The 21,277-nt window shown below is 37.3% G+C and overlaps 1 protein-coding gene across 2 annotated transcripts in view; it reads left to right on the forward strand.

Moving 5' to 3' along the window:
• The window catches only part of CA8 (carbonic anhydrase 8), a gene marked incomplete at its 5' end in the record, with an annotated part of 79,550 nt that overhangs the window by 14,927 nt on the left and 43,346 nt on the right, over positions 1-21,277 (forward strand). For both annotated transcript variants that reach the window (XM_084230031.1, XM_084230032.1), the window contains one exon: positions 597-721. In XM_084230031.1, coding sequence (XP_084086157.1) covers positions 597-721 — 125 coding nt within the window. The remainder of the gene's footprint in view (positions 1-596; positions 722-21,277) is intronic.

A 21,277-nucleotide genomic window follows, 5' to 3' on the forward strand; every position in this document is an offset into this window, starting at 1 on the left:
TGGCCAGAGAGCTAATTCACATGGCACAGCAGACCTCCTGTTTTACCCACTGCTCCCCTCAGCAGTGTATTTTAGTCAATCCACCTGTTCTGCTCCCCACTCTGTCTCTGGTGAATCCTCTCACCTCCACACCCCACAACCTCTGGCTTACAGTGCAGGTTTTGTATGCATAAATAAATAAAATAAATCATAAAAATTGTTCTAATTTACTTATAGGTCTATAGGAAATTTTTGGTGAGTTGGAGACTCAAACTATATTCTTGTCTACTGATTAGCTAAGGGAATATGGCTATTGCACTTGTTTTCTTTGTGTGCTCCTTTTTCTAAAACACACTAGAATCTAAAAAAAAAAATCATCAGCAAATATTTCACAATCCTTGAACTTCTGTATCTCAATGTCCAATTCAAGGATTTCAAGCCAAACCTAGATGGTTAAAATTCATCTTGCAATTGTGATATGGTCCTCATCTTGGCTTCATGAATTTAATCTATGGAACTCCTCAAAGCTTTTTGGTCAGAATTGTCCTCAGTGTTTACATGTTGTGCTGATGAATATGTTTGAGGTATAATTCAATAGAATTTATTTTCTCTTTCAGTTCTGTCGGGAGGTCCGCTGCCTCAAGGGCATGAATTTGAACTGTATGAAGTTAGATTTCATTGGGGAAGAGAAAACCAGCGTGGCTCTGAGCACACGGTTAATTTCAAAGCTTTCCCCATGGAGGTAAGAATAACCAAGCCTCTCCACACTGGTTGTGGTTGTGAAGTACTCAGTGATTTATTGAATATGGTTTAATTTGTAAGTATAGATGTATAGCTCTTGAATTTTATCAACTTATATTGAAACAAAAATTGCTGAATGAAAGCTAAGCTTGTGGCAGCAAATGGGAACTTCCCATGGACTTTAATGAGTTTGGAGAATGAACATGGGCTCTTGGCCATAAAGTTAATCTGCTGTTATGTTTCATCTAGTATTATTACTTTTGTAAAAATTCTGCTGCCGCTTCAGATTCAGTAGCTTATTTTCATAGATGCTATGACTAGATGACAAGCTGAAAACAACTTTTGGAGAAACCTCAAACGTCATTAAAAGTCTAGTTTAGCACTGATTAAAATTGGTAGGTTGGTTTTATTCACCCCAAGCAACTAGAGAGGGCTCAATTTTAATAGTAGTTTTAAAGAAAGAGAGCTTTCTTTAAAAAAAGAGAGCTCTCTAGAGCCATTCTTTTGTCCAAAGAATTTCCTCCCTTCTTAGTCAAGTCCTATTCTTTCATCAATATCTAGTTGACATATCGTTTCTTCCATGGGGCTTTTTCTGAGTCCCTTCCCTAAAAAGAATTACTTTCTTCCTCCCTGTGCTGCCAGTGTACTTGGTAGTTTGCTGTCATGATGTTGCTCTTATGGTTTCTAACCTTCTAAGTGAGAAGCATCTAAGGTGTCTTAGATAAAATTTTATTCCTCAATGTGATGTGTTAGGAGGTGGGGCCTTTGGGAAGGTCATTAGGGTTAGGTGAGGTCATGAAAGTGAAGCCCTCATAAATGGAATTAGTGCCTTTCCAGGAGTCCAGAGAGCACTTCCTTCTTGCTTCCTTCTGCTGCTGCCATGTGAGGATACAAGGTGATGCATCTGCAAGCCAGAAAGTGGCTGTCACCAATAGATCTGCTCGCACCGTGATCTTGGACTTCCTAGCCTCTAGAATTGTAAAAAGTAAATGCTTGTTGTTTAAGTCTCCTGGTCTATGGGAATTTGTTACAGTAGCTTGAGCTGCTCAGCCATCTCCTGAAGACAGAATCTTCTCTGAGAGAGCAGCAGTTAGGAGGGTGGAGTTGAGTAGCTGTCCTGTTAAGTCAGGCTTTGTTTATATGTCCTTGTATAAGGAACAACAGGTGCAAATAGTCTGGTAGTTGCATGTAACAATGTTTTGGGAGCTGCTAGAATTCCAGTCTTCTTTCTTTGTCATTTCCAACTGCACATTTAATTAATTATGAAATTGCTCGTGGCCAGATGCCATGTCTAGTTCCACTTCAGTGACTTGAAATCACTATAATTTACATAAATTATGTGTATGGTTTAAAGAATGAAGTTAGAGGAAGTAGTTCTCAACACTATTTTAATTATAATTATAAAAAATACCCATTTGGGGACCTCTGTGGTGCAAGGGGTTAAGCACAGCACTGTGAAGCTATCTGCAGCTCTGCAACACGAGTTCGATCCCCGGCCTGCCAGGGAACTGACACACATGGTGCAGCAGACCTCTCCTGTCTCGCCCGCTGCTCCCCTCAGCAGTGTATTTCAGTCAATCTGCCTGTTCTGCTCTCCACTTTGTCTCTGTTGAATCCTCTCACCCCCCTGCACCTCTGGCTTGTATCCCAGTTCTTGCATGCATAAATAAATAAATCTTAAAAAAAAAACATTTGGAAGTCAAAAATATTCCTTTCATTAAAAAAGACTGCTTCTTTAAGGTCCTGATGGTTGGGTCTTCAAACATTACCTTTCTGGGGGCTTCTCCCTCAGTGCCTGCAGACATCCTCTCACTTCCACTACCTTGAAACTATTTTGCCCTGTGCCTGTGTCACCTCTAGTTACTGCCCTGTCCTCACCCAACATGAAAAAGAAAAGTTCACACTAAAACACATTAAAACAAACCAAACCATTTAAACCCAGTAGGTGAAGGAGGGCAGAATGAGGGGCAGGAAAAACACTGGATGGTCAGGACCTCCTCCATCCCCTCTTTCTGGCTTTGAAAGATCATTTCATTATTTTGTCTCAACCAGTGCTTAAAAGCACATTCTAATTCTAAAAAAAATTTAGGGAGAAATGGGAATATTTGTGTAGGCAACAACTTCTGGACGGGGATTCATGACTTTGCTTGTGACACAGAATTTGCAGCCTTGGGAAGGTTAAACTAGATTATGTGAGTTGGTGAGGTGTGTTCTTTGCTCTGCAGCTGAACTGAATTTCCGGACCAAATGTTCAGATTGGTCCTGCTGCTTGATGGTTTAACTGCTCCAGTCCATTAAGCACAGGTAATGGTTTGATTTGAATGAAGATTAAATTCTGGTTGTGAGTCTTTGTTGCTGCAGAAATGTTTATATTTAGGGTAATGGAATTACTGACTGTAATTTTTCCAAAATAGGTGATGAATAATATTTATGTTCTTTGCTATCCCAGATCCAATCCTAGAGAAAATACTTGAATTAGACATCTGATGTTTATTTAGTACTATTGAGTGCATAATTACTCTGGCTAGGCAGAATTAGAGGGAGATACTTGCAAACTTGGATTTTTTATTTTACTTTATTTATTTTCTTTATTTTTTTAAAGATTTATTTATTTATGCATAGAAGAATGGGGGATTCACCAGAGACAGAGTGGGGAACAGAACAGGCTGATTGACTGAAATACACTGCTGAGGGGAGCAGCGGGAGAGTCAGGAGAGGTCTGCTGCACTATGTGGGTAACTCCCTGGCCAGGGATCGAACTTGTGCTGCAGTGGCTGCAGATAGCTTCATAGATTGCATCTTAACCCCTTGCGCCTCCAGGGAGGCCCTAGGATTTTTTATTTTTAATGGAGGTTGTGAATATTGATCTGGGTCTTATGGAGGAGAGGGTACACACATGTTGTGAAGAGAGGAGTGGGGACTTCATGTAGAATAGTACAAGAGCTAGATTGAAATGGCTAATTCAGAGATAGATGGATTACTTGCCACTGATCCCTGGTCCTGAGCTGACCTTAAGGGCCTCCTGGAACACAAGGGCATCCCGGCAGAACAGCTGAGAGTGAGGAGACTAGATGCCCCTTTGGGTATGCAATTTAAAATCTTTTTTTTTTTTTTTGAGAACAGGTTCCATATTTTACTTACATTTTTCAGACTAATTTTAATCTTGAAATCACATATACATTTGTATTTCCATTATGTTGATTTCACTTAAATTTTAATGTGGCCTGTTAAATAAACATTGTAAACAAATATTTACCATGTCTCTTATCTGTAACACATAGTATGGACTACTAATGGAAATTCATCAACCTCCCTTTTTGACTTTTTAAAATAATGTAAAGAAAAAACACTCAAATATATTTGCTATTACTAAGAGCCAGCATCCACATTGCTTAAAAAATTGACACATTTTGTAACTCAACAATTCAAACTGCTGCTCTCCACTCTTTGAATAAGCAAGATGAATAAAGCATGTCATTTCTGTTCTCCCATCTTTAGCTTTTAGTTTTCAGAAACGTATATGCTTCCACTGTTCTCTGACACTTCTACCCTTGCTTCCATCTGGTAACCCTGGATTTTATCATGAATCCTCCAGGGCTATGCTTAAATGACAGTGCCTTAACAAAAGAAAAACAATGGTGTGTATTTCCGTTCCTGTTAACTGACAACAACATGGGTGTGCTTATATTACTATATACTTAGAAATGTGGGTCAAGTCTACTGCTGGAATTCTTTTACTTAATGTGTGGATATTTTTCATTGTGATATTTAATCGAGACAACAACATGAGTAGAAATTAGTTGATTTAGAAGAAGCTGGAGATTAGAATTCATTTCTGTAGGCTTGTCCTTCTGGTGGCTGTGCAAGCTTCATATATTTTCTTTGGACTCATTAGCCATCTGAGCTCTTGACGTCCAATTTTAATGCTCTGTGAATTTTGCTGTCTTACTTACACTGGTATGCTCCGTACACCTGTCATTCCACTAGAATTATTTATCCCATTCATGTTAGTTTTTGTTACAAATCTATTATCATTGATGGAGGAACTTCTAGATAGATATTTAAGTTCACATTCACCTTTCAGACTATATATTCCATTTTCATAATTTGTGGAACACATCATCTTTGCTTTTTCAACTGTGGTCTCTATGGCCCTTGGTGGTTAATCTTTACACGTGAATCACTACTTTTGTAGTTCATTGGGAGAGTACCTCCTGGGTGCTTAACTTTGATACTAGATCAGTGAAATTAAAAAAAAGTTTTGGGGTAGAAGACCACCAGCATGACCAAGTTTTATCTTTTCCAAATAAAGACATTTCTAATTATCTGTTCTCCCCATTTTGGGATCTTTAATGACCAAATGTTGGAAGGATATGGTCTCAGAATAAAGCACCAGCCTATAATTGAATAGATTTAGCTTTTAAAAAGTTACATTATCTCCCTTTTTCTCATTTCGCTACAGGTGGATAGTAGCATCTTAGAAATGGGCACAGACCCTGCCCTCAGACCACCAGGAGATCATGTATGGTGGCCTGATTTTTTTTGCCATTTGGGCCTCATAGTTGATTTGAAAGTGAATTATCAAGGAAGAGCCATAGTCATATTGTAGGAAAGACTTTTATCTTACTTCATATTGTATTTATACAATATAAATTATATTTGAAGAGCAGCTATTGCTCTGTGTACTCTGAGCTATGGCTCAGTGATAATTGAGCTACATACCAGCTGTTTATGGAAAGTTGAGTGCATTAGGTAAATAGAAAAAAAGTGAGTTTTATTGTGGAGAGTGGGATTATTCAATTGTGAAGACCTCAGGCCTACATTACAAAATTGGCCAATCAAAATATTATGAAGAATGGTTGTCATAGCATCAGTCCCAAACAGTACATTTCCTTCTCCCCACAAATATACTGGTTCACCAGAGAGCCTGCATGTCTTTATTTTTTGCAGGCAGATAATGGGGTCTAACATTTAAGTACTCTCAGAAAAAAGTGACTTAATCTTTTTGGTTGCTACCTTCCAAGTTTTGTGCATATTCATCTGACCAAAAAACTACTATTATTCATTTGTTTTACTACTGTGAGGATATCTAGGAAGAGTTTGCCTAATTAATAGTGAAATGGTGATCTTTTCAAGTTATTTTGCTTCCATGGGTATTTCAAGTAGATCGTCATGTTCGTGAATCTTTTTTTTTTTTTTTTTAAGATTTATGTATGCAGGGCTCCCCTGATGGCATAGGTGGTTGAGCGCAGCACTGTGAAGCTGTCCGCAGCCTCTGCAGTACCGGTTCGATCCCCACCAGCCTCAGAGCAACCCACATGGTGAATAGACCTCTCCTGCCTCACCTGCTGCTTCCCTTAGCAGTGTATTTCATCAGTCTGCCTGTTCTGTTCCCTGCTCTGTTCCTGGTGAATCCTCTCACCCTCCCGCGCATCTGGCCTGTACCCTGGGTCTTGAATAAAAAAAAAAAAGATTTATTTATGCATACAAGAACTGGGGTATAGGCCAGAGGTGTGGGGGGTGAGAGGATCCGCCAAAGACAGAGTGGGGAACAGAACAGGCAGATTGACTGAAATACACTGCTGCAGGGAGCAGCTGGCAAGACAGGAGAGGTCTGCTGCGCCATGAGGGTAGCTCCCTGGCCGAATTCATGCTGTAGTGGCTACGGATAGCTTCGTAGGTTGCATCTTAACCCCTTGTGCCACCATGGAGGCCTATGTTTGTGAATCTTATAAAATAGAGACTTTCAAAGAAATGTAATAGAATGACTTCAGTGAAACAGAACATAAGAATTAGACCTATAAAATAGAAATTAAAGGTTAAAAAAGATAAATTAGTTTTCTCATTTTTGAAAGAAATTTATAGATCATCTGGTCCAAATTCTTGTTTATCATTGGAGAATTATTAGGTTACAAAAGATGATGGATCACAGGGCAGTTTATAGAAAATGATAGTATGTGACCTGGATGAAGAAGAGTGTGTTATAGTTAATTAATATTCATTTTAAGAAAGCATTTTCCTTTATTGTTGGTCTTCTCTCTAATAGTTTAGATTGAAAGATTAGTCATCCCAGCCCCACTCTGTGAGGGATATTTATGTCTCCATGCACCTCCGCCTCCACCCTGAAAGTCCCCCATACAGAGGCTGGGGTGTTTTAGCCTGGCATTGGAAGATTGTGGCTATGGCGTCATTACCAAAACTTACAGGCTATGAAGGCAAATTTCGGGATAGTTTTGTGAAGTAAAGAAATGTAGTATCATGAACATAGAAACCACCATGAGAACTGGGGTGGATTTAATGGGTCATCGAGTCTCGCTGATTTGTGGATGTGCTCACCCACATCTGGGAGGACTGACTAGCTGAGGATCCCACATCCAGGAAATGGTGAGGAGTGGTTACGCAACATCTGTGAGCCATTCTTCCCCAAAGAGTGCTTTTTGCTCACCTTCCAAAAGGTATTCTTACCAGAAACATCAACTCTAATTTGAAATTTCATTTGTAACAATAGTACTTTGAATTGAGGTTGGTTAGGGAAAAAAAGAAAGCTTGCCATTGAGAGGAGTTAAGACTGATACTAAAAGAACCAATTTTAAATGTGACTGCTCCTCTTCCTTAGGAAGCATTATTATTATTATCTCTGGAAGTTTTTGACCAGAAAAAAGAACATTTGTCTCTAAATATAATAATTACAGTTATTATGATTTGGTGTTCTGGAATCTTCCCCAGAGTTAGCAGATTGAAACTCATGAATAAATAGCTAAAGAAATTAAAAGTATATGCCATCACCTCTTCAGTGGTCATAATTGTAAAAACTCTCTTACAATTTGGTTAAAAAAAAAGGACAAATATTCTGTTTTGATGAATACTTGCATCTTTACTCCATAAAAATCCTAGTTCCTTTTTTGATTCTGTATGTTTATTTTCATTTACTAAAATGTACTTACTGTAGAAAACAGATTTTACTGACTAGAAAATAAATTATAATGTTGAACAAACAGAAATGTTCTTTTAGCTGTACCACATGTGTGGCAGTCTATTTGCACCTAGAAATAGAAGTGTCTAAGGCCAACTTGACCTTTGAGTGGTCACTTTGAATCTATTTTTCATTTTGTATTATTTGAAAGTATTTTATTTAGTAGATAATTCTTTGCCATTGTTTGAAGATATCAGTTTCTTAGGAAAATAAGATTGAAACAAGCATTTATATTATAGCTGATTTTATGATGTAAAGTAAATTTGCAGAAAATTAAAAATCAGTTCTCATAAATAAATATGATATATAATTAACATATACATGGTTATAGACTAGCTGCAGGTAGGAAATATTTTAAATTTGTTCTAGCAGATCTAAATCCTACCATAAAATATATCACTGAATATACTTTAAATAGTAAATAGACTGATTTAAATATATAGTTCATAATCAGCTGGTCATCTTCAGAATAACTAATTTTTATCCATTTATTCACTGTCTATTCATCCATCTCATCACAAGTATTTCATTGCAATTTGCTGTTCAGATCATAGCCTGAATGTTAGGGATGCAGCAAGCAATGAGTGCATAGCCAAATTATGGAGTTTTTATTACAGGGCAAAAGTCCAAATGTACTGAATATGACTTGTCTCTGCCCCTCTTTATCTTTAAATTGCTACATTTTAGAAGACATAATTGAGTGTTTCTGTAGCATTGAAAGATCTTATCTCCTCTACCCAGTCTCTACAATATGCGTATTCTGGCTATTAGAAGGTAATTAGAAGAAGATTCTAAAGACACTTATTAGAATCTGGACATGTTGTGTGAGATGTAAATGATTGTCAACCAATCAAAATATTTTCAACTAATATATGGAAAACACTGTGTTGGATATAACAGCTATACTGCCTGTAGTAGCTACAGGCTAGATTCGCTTTGATCTTCTATAATAAAATTAGAATCAATGAGACAAGATAGGATAATTTTGATGTTGGGGAATAGTTGAGAAGGTCCCAATTCTGGAATGCCTATAGAGACCATGAACCCGTCCTACTGTGTCCATTAGCAAAGGGATAGGGTAGGAGGGAATTAGAATGTAGTTGATAAAATTTAGGCTCCAAATCAGAGAAACCAGGATTTAATCAGAGCTCCATACACTTGGGCAAAAAGGGAACCTCTTCTGGCTTGATGTTCCTGTCTATAAAAAGGGATAAAACTAGAGGTTTAGAGGTTGACACAGTAAACACATTCAGTCTATCTATCCTGTTGTAAGGAAGAACGGGACATCAAACGGGATGATTGTGGTTGTGAGGATAAATCTAGCGAAATATCCTAGGGGGGGGATGCAAAGTCTTTCTTGTTACTATAAATAAGAAATGCAGAAAATATAAATGGAGAAATAAATTAGTAGTCTTTTTTTCTTCTTTCAAACCCTCTTCCTCCTTTTTAATTGAATTTATTATGCAAGGCTAGTATGACATTTCCAGTCATTTTTCCTGACACATCTTTTTATGATTATTATGTGTGCATATGCCGTAGAATTTGTATTGTCTGCTTATCTAGTATAAGTCAAATAAGTGTTTCCTGAGTAATATAACAATAAGCATCTTACTGCTTCTGTTTATAGTATCTTATTGTTACAGTAGCAGTAAGTATTATTCCTTGAATAAGACTAGCAGTATGATCAAATTTTTAATTGAATAGAAGAGTGTCAAGAGACTTTTTACTCCAGAAGATCTTTAACAGTATAAAAACTATATTTTTTTCTTTTTCTTTTTTTTTGGTATGTTTATAGTGACAGCTTAAAATAGCAATGCAATAGTAATAAGATAATTATACCCTTGCTACTGCATTGCTGTGCTTGAACATATTTTTTCTTTTAGCTTCCTAGGACTCTATACAACAAAATCTCATCATGGAATCCTGGTAGAGCATGCCATGAATCCTATGGGAAGCTGAGCTTTTTTTGTGTTATGGCTCCCTAGGAGGCAACTTGCTCTGGTGATGTAAATTGTCAGTCAGGGAGAGCTGCATTGTTCCAGTTCACCAGGGTATTTGCTGTACTACTTCGTGTAGTTGTTTGGCCTTGGTCCTTCACTAGTTCCTAAAGATAATACAATTGAATCTACCCTTGTGAAATGTAGGGAGAAGCTATAAAATTAATGGTACAATATTGGAGATAACAGACTGATACCTCATCTAGTGGTAGGGAATATTATTAAACACAATCTGGTTTTCTCTTGCTTTCTAAAAACACGTTAAGGGCATAATTAGTTGTACTGCATGTAAATATTGTAACTGAGACAGCATAGTTGTTTTCATTTTTTAGAAGCCTTGAAATGTATAGAAAAAGTCCAGATTTTAACTATTGAATATAAATCTTATGTATAGAAGGAGGATATTTTGTACTGGTAAAAACCTGACAAATGAAAGCTGGATTAGTTTTTGTCAATTAATGTTTGCACTTGGGAATCAAAGGGAATTAAAATCAGCAATAGACACACCACTTAGAGTCTCATATGATAGTTTAGTGAAATCAATCTATTTGACTTCAGAGTTAATATATTTTCCAGGCTTGGGCAGTGCTTGGCTCTGCCCCTTGAAGGCAGGGGCAAGTGTGCCTGTGAGCTGATTGGACCCTGGGCTCCGGGTCGTTCTACACTGTGCCTCCGCTGATTCTGGGTTCTGTGGCCTTTCTGTACCGCGACCCCAAAGCCCCGACCATGTTTCGCTGTGTCTACACTCATTTAGAAGTTTTAAAATTTAAGTACAGTAAAGTGAACTCCCTTTCTGGTTACCCAGTTCTGTGTGTGTTTTTTTTTTAATTAATAAATTTTATTTTTATATTCCCCATACAATTGCAATCCCCCCATTCTGACCCCAATCCCTCCCCTCCCGCCATCTTCTGTGGCCCTCAGCAGGTGGCAGGGGGGATGTGGAGTGAGTCCCACATTTAATCATTGGCACACAAGCTTGAGCCCCAGTGGGGACTTCTTCAGTGGGGTTAATAAGAGGAATTTCCCAGCACATGCTACCTGGAAAAGAACACGACTTAGAATTTCTCAAAAAGCATAGATGTTTACACTGGTATCTTATTTGGTTCCCCTATATTCCTGCTATGAGTGGGGCCATGCGATGTTTTTCTTTTTCCTTCTGGCTTGTTTCACTGAGCGTGGTTCCTTCTAGCTCCATCCACGTTGCTGCAAATGACATGAGTTTGGCTTTTTTGGTTGCTGAATAGTGTTCCATTGTGTATATGTGCCACATCTTCTTGATCCAGTCATCTATTTTTGGGCATTTGGGTTGTTTCCAGGTTTTACCTATTGTCAATACAGTACAAAACACAACAAAGCAAAAACAGACAATTATAAATCAGAGACATCCTGCACAGGAGGAGGAGGGAGAGGGATCAGAGGGAGGGAGGGAGGAACACAGGGGACTGAGGTGATGATGCACAGGTGCATTAGTAAAGGAAACTCTATGGGGACTATACCTGAAGGGGTGGGGGGAAGCAAATATTGTTTAAAAATGAACAATGATGTAAAAAATAAAAAAATTAATTAAAAAATTTTTAAAAGCAAAAAAAAATATATTTTCCAAGAATATTCTTTTGGAACAAGGAAATAGGTGCGTTATTTGAGGAAATTCAATATTAGAGATCATTTCTTTGCAGCCTGAGTTCTGGACAAATTAGGAAATATAGTATTATTCAAGTCACCAGATAGAGAACAAAAAAAATGTCACCTCTATTGCAAAGTAAGTACATTGGATATGTAGCTTAGTGGAGGAGGAAAGGATCTGCCCACTCTGTTATAAGCAATGGAGGGGAGCTACAGGAGGGAGCAGAAGGGGTTTCCAGATAGGGTATATATTCTTTTTCTTTTTTAAAAAAATTTTATATTATATATTTTTTACATCCTTCTTCATTTTTGTACAATGTATGCTTTCTCAACTTGGTTATAATCCCCATGAAATTCCCACCACCAAATTCACCCGTGTACCATCACCATAGTCCTTTGTGCTCTTCCCAACCCTGTTTTGATGCTACTTAGGGTATATATTCTTGAGAGGAAGTTCACATATCAAAAGAAGGAGAATAAAGAGGGAGAGTTCGTTGAAGAGATGGAGTGGAAGGCCAGCCTTATTGAGGGAAAGTCCCTCTATAGGAACCAGGAACAAGGAAGAGGCATTTCCTGTTAATTAGTCTAACTCTTCAAAATTCTTCTGCTTACCTTTTAAAATTCAGTGGCAGGAGACACTAACAAGAGACCAGTCAAATCTGGGAATCAGTGAAGGAAGTCCTGTTTCCTTTCATTGCAGGCTTGTCCATTTTAATTATCTGGGTATACGTCATTTTGCTCGCTGCTCCATTGTTCTTAAGATAGTCATACAGTTTTCCGTTTTCTAAAAGGAGTTGGGGGTGGAGTGAGCAAGCAATTTGAAGCATTTTTAATTTTTTAAATTTAATTTTTATTTTTTTTCTTCCTAGTTGGGTGGGTTTTTGCTCAATTTGCTCTCTCAGCTTGGGCCAATCATTGTTTAAACCAAAAAATACAACCAAATATAGTTGATGGATATTTCATTTTTTAAAATTTATGACCTGGGTTCAGGGCTTAAATCATTAATCTAATCCTGAGTTTGGCTTGGAGGCACTGGAAATGTTTTGTAATAATTTAAAAATAATTTTCTCTTTTTCACCTCCTCATGGAGAACAAATAAAAAATTTTATCAGAGCAGCATTTTTCCTAATTAATATATCAGTCCTGACTTGTTTTAAGTTACCCTTCATAGGGTAACTATGTTCTCAATCTTACTATTTTCTAACTGATCTAAAGCTTGACTGCATTAAATCGCTTGATTATGTTTGGCCAATGGCTTGAGTCGTGGTAAAGTAAAGGCTACATCACTAGTACTGTCTGTACCTTTCCCTCAGCTGAGCTCTCCTGGGTTGCTTCCTTTGTAGGTCTTTCTGCTCCAGAGGTATTTCCTCATAAATAGGTGAAATGAAAGCTACTGAATTTTGACTCTGCTAGGAAGCAAGAAAGTGGAGTGGTATGTACTATTCAGTTAGTAAACATTTGTTAAGTCTGTATTTAAAGTCAAACCCTGTGAGAAATAGAAAATATCAAAAAAACAGCATTTAGTTAATGACTCTACAGTCTGGTTGAAAGAGGTAGAATTAAGATAGAAATTTGCAAAAACATGGTTGAAGCATCAAATGTAAATCAGTTCAAAACACAACTGCTATGTATTCGCTGACGTGGTTGGTATTGCACATATGACAATGAATGAGAAATCGATCTAGATGTAGAAGTTGTTTATATATCCAATGGGGTGACAGACCTATTAAAAATGACTATTACCTGTGAAAAAGGCTTTAGGGAATGAAATATGAAGGGGAACACACATCACAGAATAATGGATTTCTGTTGGGCTCAGAGAAAACTGTGGAAAGGATTGGATATTAGAAATGGAACTTGAAGTTTGCTTGGTAGAAGTTTGCTGCACAAGAATGACATTGGGAGGGGGGGGGCTCCCTGGTGGCAGAGGGGTTATGTGTCAGCGTTACCACTGCAATAGCCCTGAGTTTGATTCGAGCCAGGGAGCTATCTTACATGGCAGAGCAGACCTCTTCTGTTTATCCTGCTGCTCCCTTTAGTAGTGTTTCAGTAGATCTGCCTGTTCTGCTCTGCACACTGTCTCGGGTGAATCCTCTCACCCTCTGCACCTCTGGCCTACACCCCAGTTCTTCTATGCAAAATACATAAATAAAATCTTAAAAATAAAAAAGGATGACCTGGGATGGGGAAAGAAGGACAGGGCTTGATAAGTAAGTAATTAGAAAAGGCCATTTGATGCTAAGGATGGAATTAATGAAGGAAACTTAATAGGAAAATAGAAAAATAAAGGAGTCAAGAGTGAAGTGCCATCATGGTGGGGAGAAGCTGATGAATTGGGTTACTCACTGATACTATTTTGACAAGTATTAGTTATGCTGTCACTGGCCATATTGTTTTTAACTCCAGAGCCCTCTCAATTTGATGAAAAGCCATATTAGTCAGGGTTGCAATTCCTATAGGATGTAAAGATGCCCCTTGCTATAGATTCAGTGAGGAAATGGAAATGTTTGAAGCTAGATGAAGCCTTCTGTACTTTGAGTCTTTTAGAACAGTGCCTTTCTGCACAACAGAAGATTGAATTAAACTAAAGTTCACTAGGTTTTAATTTTTATTTATTGTTAATTGGAGTTCATTTGTGTTCTCAGGGGGAACGTTTTTAGCTTTGGCATTTTCATCTCCTCTTTTTATTTTGGTGATGTGAACTTTTTTGATCTTCTTAGGGTAGTATATATCTCTGCCTGGATTTCCTACATAGCCCCAAACAGGGTCTCTCCTTTTTGGCATTATATTTTGAGATTTTTCTTGATAGATATGACCCTTGGAATTGCCACAGCTTGCTGTTGTCACTTGCTGTCCCTGGAGTCTCTGTTCTGTCATACCCTTTCCTTAGTCTTATTTTTCAGTATAGACAACCATATCCTGTCAGTGTGCCTGATGGCTCTTTTAAGTTGCTGTATTTTAAAAATTAAAGAAAGTGGCAGAACAAAAGAAACAGGTAGTGACTGCAAACAACAAATAAGATGTGTCAAATTACAAGATGTGTCAAATTACATTTACTTAAGTCCCAATTTAATTTTTATTTTGAATTCAGTGTGAAAACCATATTTGTACAAGCAGCACAGATTTTATTTTAGATTATTAGGATTTGTCTTACTTACTGAGACCTGGGTGACCTAAAGCCCTCTCTGGAGAGCTAGACTTTTTGAGTCTTGTTTCCTCTTTGTATGAAGAAATGCCATTGCTTATTTGAATCTAATTTCAGAAGCATTTCAGTTATACCCCTTATTGAATAAATATTGAATTTAGTGGGGGCAAAGATTCAAGAGAATGCAAATGACTTTGCCCTTTTTTCCCTACTCCTCTTTTTGGGGATACTTAGTGAAGATGATAGGTGTGAAATTGTGCTGACCAACTATTTTTTATGGAATAACATTCAATAAACATACATGACATTTTATGCCTTTTAAAAACGAATAAAGATTTTGATTGGGAGGCTGGGATCTCTGTGTGTTGTAAGTGACCTGGGGATACCTGGAGAGAAAGAGGATATTGGAGGAAAGGTGTCAAGTTCAACCATCATCATGCTGAATTTGAGGGTGGTTGAGATTTTTATATAATGAAACCCAAAGAAAAATTTTAGGAATTTTCATGTTTGGTTTCACTTCTCATTGAATTTCAGCTCCTCGCATACAGTGAACTTTAAATAAATATAATCAAGTGAGTGAAAAAATAGATGGACAAGTCCTAAGCATAGTGCCAGATGCTGAAGATGTAAATAGGACAGAGATGTTTATCTTCTACCTACTCTTGCTCTTTCCTCTCTCTGAAATATTCTTCCCAGATAGCTACATAGTTTGCTCCTTCAGCACCTTTGGGTTTCTAATCCTATGTCACGTATTTAGTAGGACTAACTTTCTTGCCATCTGAGCCTGCTTCTTTCATTTGATTTTCACGATAGCATTTATAGTGATTTAATAAATATATGTAGTTATTTAGACATATATACTGTTTGTATAAACATATAAACAGCTATTTTATAGAAATCTATTTTAGCTGGAGTTTAAGATATCTAAATTAAGAAGCTGGAGATAAATTTACAATGGCAGGCTGGGGACAAAGAATGGAATCCCTTGAATGTCAGGTTCCTATCAAGAAACTTTTATCAAATGGATAACCAATATGTGGTATTTTACTAAGAGTGGTAGGATAACATCTCCATTTCACAATTACAGATTTGTCATTGATTCACCAAATACAGGTTGAGCATCAACTATGTATGACTTAGTTTTAAGTAGTGGGAACAATGTCATCTGCAAACAATGATGAAATGATGATGCCCTTTAGGGAATCATTTTAAAAGCCAGGCCTGATAATCAAATGATGATCAGCTGGGATGATGATGGATGGCCTTTGCAAAGAAAAAGAAGTGAGTGTTAGAAATGATCTGGGGCAAGAACACTCAATGTTTTCTGAGGGTATTGCTTGGTTACTTGGAGATCAGGGAGAAGCAGAGCCGGTGATTCCTCTGGAATTTGAGCCTCAGTCACTGGAAGAATGGTGGAGCTCATAAAGAATGCCAGAAAGGGGATTCTTTGGTGGAACATTATATGTAGAGGCAGAAAAGTTTTACCTTTTTCCCTTCTAGGTTCTTGGGCTGGTCTTATAATTAAGTTGACATAAGGCAGACTAACAGGGGAAAACAAGTTTCATAATTTTGGGAGCACCAAAGACACGAGGCCCAAAGACAGTCAAGAATTGAGGACTGTATGCCATCCTGAGCTAATGAGAAGGAGGCGTAGGGGTTTGGAGCTTCAAAGGGAACAACAGGAAGATGAAAAGAGCAAATGTTTGCCATACCATGCAGATAGTTTTTCTGATAAAAAAGGTTGTCTCTGGCAATACCTTTTTTCCTGATACAGGTCCCCTGTCTAAATTCTTTTAGGTGGTTTAAGGAGAGGTGAGAAGCTTTTCTGAATCTGCAAGGTTTTAATTGCATTTAGCTCAAAATAATCCACATGATAAAGTTACATCTTTTAGGGCAGCATGTTCTGCTCTCCTTTGGGTATATAATTTTTTATGTTTTGAATTTGACATTTCCCTTTATTTAAATGGAAATGCCTAGGAAGGGACTGGAAATGCAGATCAGTAACTCAGAAGAGAGGCCACAGACTAGGATTTACTGCAGCATCTGATATTATTTACTTATGCATCTATTTAAATCTGACTCTAGGTAAATGAGATAATATAAGAATGTCCAGTATCTTCATTCAATGTCAAGGGATAACAGTTGCAATTTTATTTTGGTATCCTATCATCACTGCTTATTGGTATCACAGGAATATGTAATGTTCCTGAGTAAGCATAATCATGCAGTACTTTGCCAAGGGGAAATTATATTCCTGATCCAAGATAATGGTTATCTTATGCCCTTGGTTTACATGTTATGATTGTAGCTGTAAGAGTAGCATGTGTTGTTCTTATCCACATCAATAATTAATCCATTCTTGAATCTTTCCAAGCTGCTTTCCTCAGTAGCAAATCAAAAACAAATCAAACTGCTGATTATTAAATAATCGTGTGTACAATAGATTTAGGATTTGATTTATACTCCCAAAATTGCATTAGCTGGTGATACACTGTGTGCTCAGAGACAACTGGCTTACACTCTTCATGTCTTTATTTATCAGGGTATTATAACAAAATGATATATAAAATGCTTCTTAGAATATTTTTATGAAAAGCTCTATCAGAGTGAAGAGTTCAAACCACTTTAGTCTACCCTTAGACAAAACTTTATTTTCACATAATACTACACTTTTTCTGTCAGAAGCCCAAATTTTGAGTGTTACAAGATTTTTCTTTTATTGTTAAGATATTTATGCTATGCATGCATCTAAAAGATTTGATGCAAGTAACTAATGGAGTGGCTTGTCCAGTATGCTAGGAGTGCCCCGATTTCAGGAAAGTAAACAAAAGACATATCTATGAAGTAATAAGGTTTTCCTTTCATACTTTCAGAAGTCCCAAGGGGCAGTTCCAGGTTTGGTTAGTGCTCTGCTCAACCATATTTCCAAGGATTGTTTCTGTTTTTTTGCTAAGCCATTTCAGCATTTTGCTTTTACCCTTTGATTTATTCACTCATGGTTGCAAGAAGGCTGTATCCCCTCCAAGCAATCAAGTCCTCATAAAGCAATGGTTAAAGGCTGTGGAAAGAGGGACTTTATCCTGCTGCACTAAAAAGCAGTTTTATTGAGATATAATTTAAACCACCATAAAATGCACCCATTTACATTTGCAAGTCAATGACTTTGGTGTATTTATAGCATTGGGAAGCCATCACTATAAGCTAATTTTAGAACACTGTCATTACCCCCAAAACAATCACTTCACATTCCCCCTCTTCCTAGCCTTAGGTAACCACTCGTCTGCTTTCTGTGTCTGTAGATTTTCCTATTCTAGACAGTTCATGTAAGTGAAATTATGTAATATATGGTCTGGTCTAACTGCTTTCCTTTAGTTAGCATGAAATTTTCAAGGTTCATTCATTCATGTTGTAACCTGTGTCAGTATTTTATTAACTTTTTATTGTTGAAGAGTATTCCACTATATGGATATACATTTTGTTTACCCATTCATCTGCTGATGGATATTTGGTTAGTTTCCACTTTTTTGGGCTATTCTATTATGAATAATGGGACTGTAAACATTTGTGCACCAGTTTTTGGGTGGACATAGGTATTTATGTCTCTTCATTATATACCTGGGTGTGGAATTGTTGGGTCATATGGTAATCCTTTATTAGACACATGATTTTCAATTTTTTTTTTATCATTCTGTGGCCTATCTTTTTACTTTCTTGGTAGTGTTGCTTGAAGCCTTTATTAAATTTTTGATTTGAAAGAAGTATAATTTATCATTTTTTTCTTATTGCTTATGCTTTTAGTTATACCTTTATTTTTAAAAGTAAATTTTTTATAGATAAATCACATGCATAGAGAAAAATGCCTAAGTCATAAGAGTATAATTCTTTGCATTTTCACAAGTGAATATACTTCTGAAATCAGCATTCAGATTAATAAACAGAACATAGCCAATATCCCAGAGATTCTCTTCATAGCTGCTCCAAGGGTGGTCATGACGCTGACTTCTAATATAATAGATACATTTTGTCTGTTTGGGATTTTATATAAATTGAATCAGATATGTTATTATGTGTCTATTCCACCCCCCACCCTGCCCCCAGCATTGTGTTTAAAGATTCATCTATATTGTGGTGTGTACTTTTTGTCTGTTTATTTTCATGTATAGTATTTCATTAGATGAATTATCCATAGTATATTTTTTCTATTGTTGGTTAACATTTGGGTCACAATCAGATCAGTCTGTTAGAATAAAACTCCTATGACTATTGTAACATTTTGGTGAATATGCACTTAAAAGTACACCTCAGTTATGGGTTATAGGTCAACTCTAATGAATACTGACAATTAACCAAAGTGTTCGCACTTATCCACACTTAGCGGTTTTATGAATCTATTTTTAAGAACTAGGAAACATTTTCTCAGAAGTCGTCTTCAGTCTCACCTTCCAGCAGAATTCTTCTTACTTATCATTGGCCAGAATTTCTGTTTCCGAAACGGCTTCCCGAAACGGGTCATTTCAAGGAACGTGACAAAACTGTAACTGTTTCAGCTTAATTAAAATTCACTTCATAGTCAAAGAAGGTGTATGAAAGCACTTGACTTCCTGATATATGAATGTTATTGGGAATTCGTTCATGTGGAGGAAAGAGGAGAGAGGAAGTCGACAGTGGGTGGACGTCAGCTGTGTCTGTTGAAAGAAGGAACTATCAGTTAAATCTATTTGATGCCTTTATGGACAAGTAACCTTTGTTCCACAAGATTCTCTGCCAGATTTGGGCCTCCCCGGTGGCGCAGCGGTTGAGCGCTGGGTTGCGAAGCTGCCCGCAGCCTCTGCAGCGCCGGTTCGATCCCTGGCTGCTCCCCGGCCACCGGAGGAGGGTCCCACATGGCGCGCAGACCTCTCCTGCTGCCCGCTGCTCCCCTCAGCAGTGTACTTCGGTCCTTCTGCCTGCTCTGCTCCCCACTCTGGCTCTGGTGAATTCTCTCACCCTCCCGCGCTTCTGACTGTACCCAGTGCATGTATAAATAAATAAATAAATGTTTGGGGGAAAAAAAAAAAGATTCTCTGCCAGATTTATTTAAATATTCACTAGGACTTTAGGTTTGGAGTAGCTAAACATAGTAAATTCTCAGTAAACATATTCTATAAGAATGTGATTATTCTTTCTGACTTTTAATTTGTGTTTTTATAAGATTGTATTTTCATTAGGTCTGCTCTTACATATGGAATATCCACTTCTGTACAGATAGATAGTTCTCACCTATTTTCATCACAATACTGTGTTAAAAATGTGCTGTGAATATTCATTTTAGTTCTCCACAGAAACAATTTCATTTTTTAATTTTTATAAATTTTTAATTTTTTTTTTAAATATTTTATTTTATATAATTCTTACATCTTTTTTCATCTTTGCACAATGTATGCATTTTCATTTTGGTTATATTTCCCATACAATTGCATCTCCCCCCTTATTTTGACTCTAGTTCTTCCTTCCTGCCACCCCTGGCCCCCCGCCAGTGTGTCTCTGGTTTATAGTTGCTTGTTGATTTTGATTTTGCTTTGTATTGATTAGTCTTTTTCCTGGTCTCTTATTTAGGTTTTCTAAATTCCTGCTATGAGTGAAACTATCCGGTATTTTTCTTTTTCTTTCTGACTTATTTCGCTGAGTATGATCCCTTCTAGCTCCATCCATGTTGCTGCAAACTGCAGGTGTTTATCTTTTTTGATTGCTGAGTAACATTCCATTGTGTATATGTACCACATCTTCTTGATCTAGTCATCTGTTTTTGGACATTTGGGTTGTTTCCATAGCTTAGCTATTGTAAATAGTGCTGCTATAAACATAGGGGTGTAGGTGCCCTTTGGAATTAATGTTTCTGTGTCATTTGGGTAAATATCTAGGAGTGGAATTGCTGGATCATATGGAAGCTCTATGTTTAGTAGTTCAAGAAATCTCCACACAGCTCTCCATAGTGGTTGGACCAGTTTGCACTCCCAACCAGCAGTGCCGGAGAGTTCCTTTTTCTTCACAACCTCGCCGACATTTGTTGTTGCTAATTTTTTTAATATGTGCCATTCTCACTGGTGTAAGATGGTATCTCATGGTAGTTTTGATTTGCATTTCCGAGATTACAAGTGATGGTGAACATTTTTTTCATATACCTGTTGGCCATTTGCATTTCTTCTTCAGAGAAGTTTCTTTTTAGCTCTTCTGCCCATTTTTGGACTGGATTATTTTCTTTGTTTTTGTTGAGTCTCATCAGCTCTTTGTAGATTTTTGTGATCAGTCCTTTATTATTAGTGTTGTGTGCAAAAATGTTCTTCCAGTCAGTGGGGTTTCTCTTTGTTTTGGTTATTGTATCTTTTTCTGTGCAGAAACTCTTTAATTTGCTGTAGTCCCAGCTGTTTATATTTGCCTTCACTATCACTGCTTTGGGGTGATGTGTCTGTAAAGATGTCTTTGATGTGCATGTCATGTAGTTTTTCACCTGTATTTTCTTCTATGTATTTTATGGTTTCAGGTCTTATGTCTAGTTCTTTAATCCATTTTGAGTTGGTTTTTGTGCATGGTGTGAGGTAGTGGTCAAAATTTTCATTTTTTTAAAACAATATTTTCTTCCCCCCACCCCCTCAGGTTCCTTCCCCAAGGAACTTCCTTCCCCAAGGAACCTGTGCACCATCACCTCAGTCCCCTTTCTCCTCCCTCCCTCCCTCTGATCCCTCTCCCTCCTCCTCCCCTGAAGTATGTCTCTGATTTGTAATTGTCTGTTTTTGCTTTGTTGTGTTTCGTACTGTTATTATTTTTTTTACACTGATATCT

The sequence above is a fragment of the Talpa europaea genome (assembly GCF_964194135.1).
Source record: "Talpa europaea genome assembly, chromosome: 3".
NCBI lineage: Eukaryota > Metazoa > Chordata > Mammalia > Eulipotyphla > Talpidae > Talpa > Talpa europaea.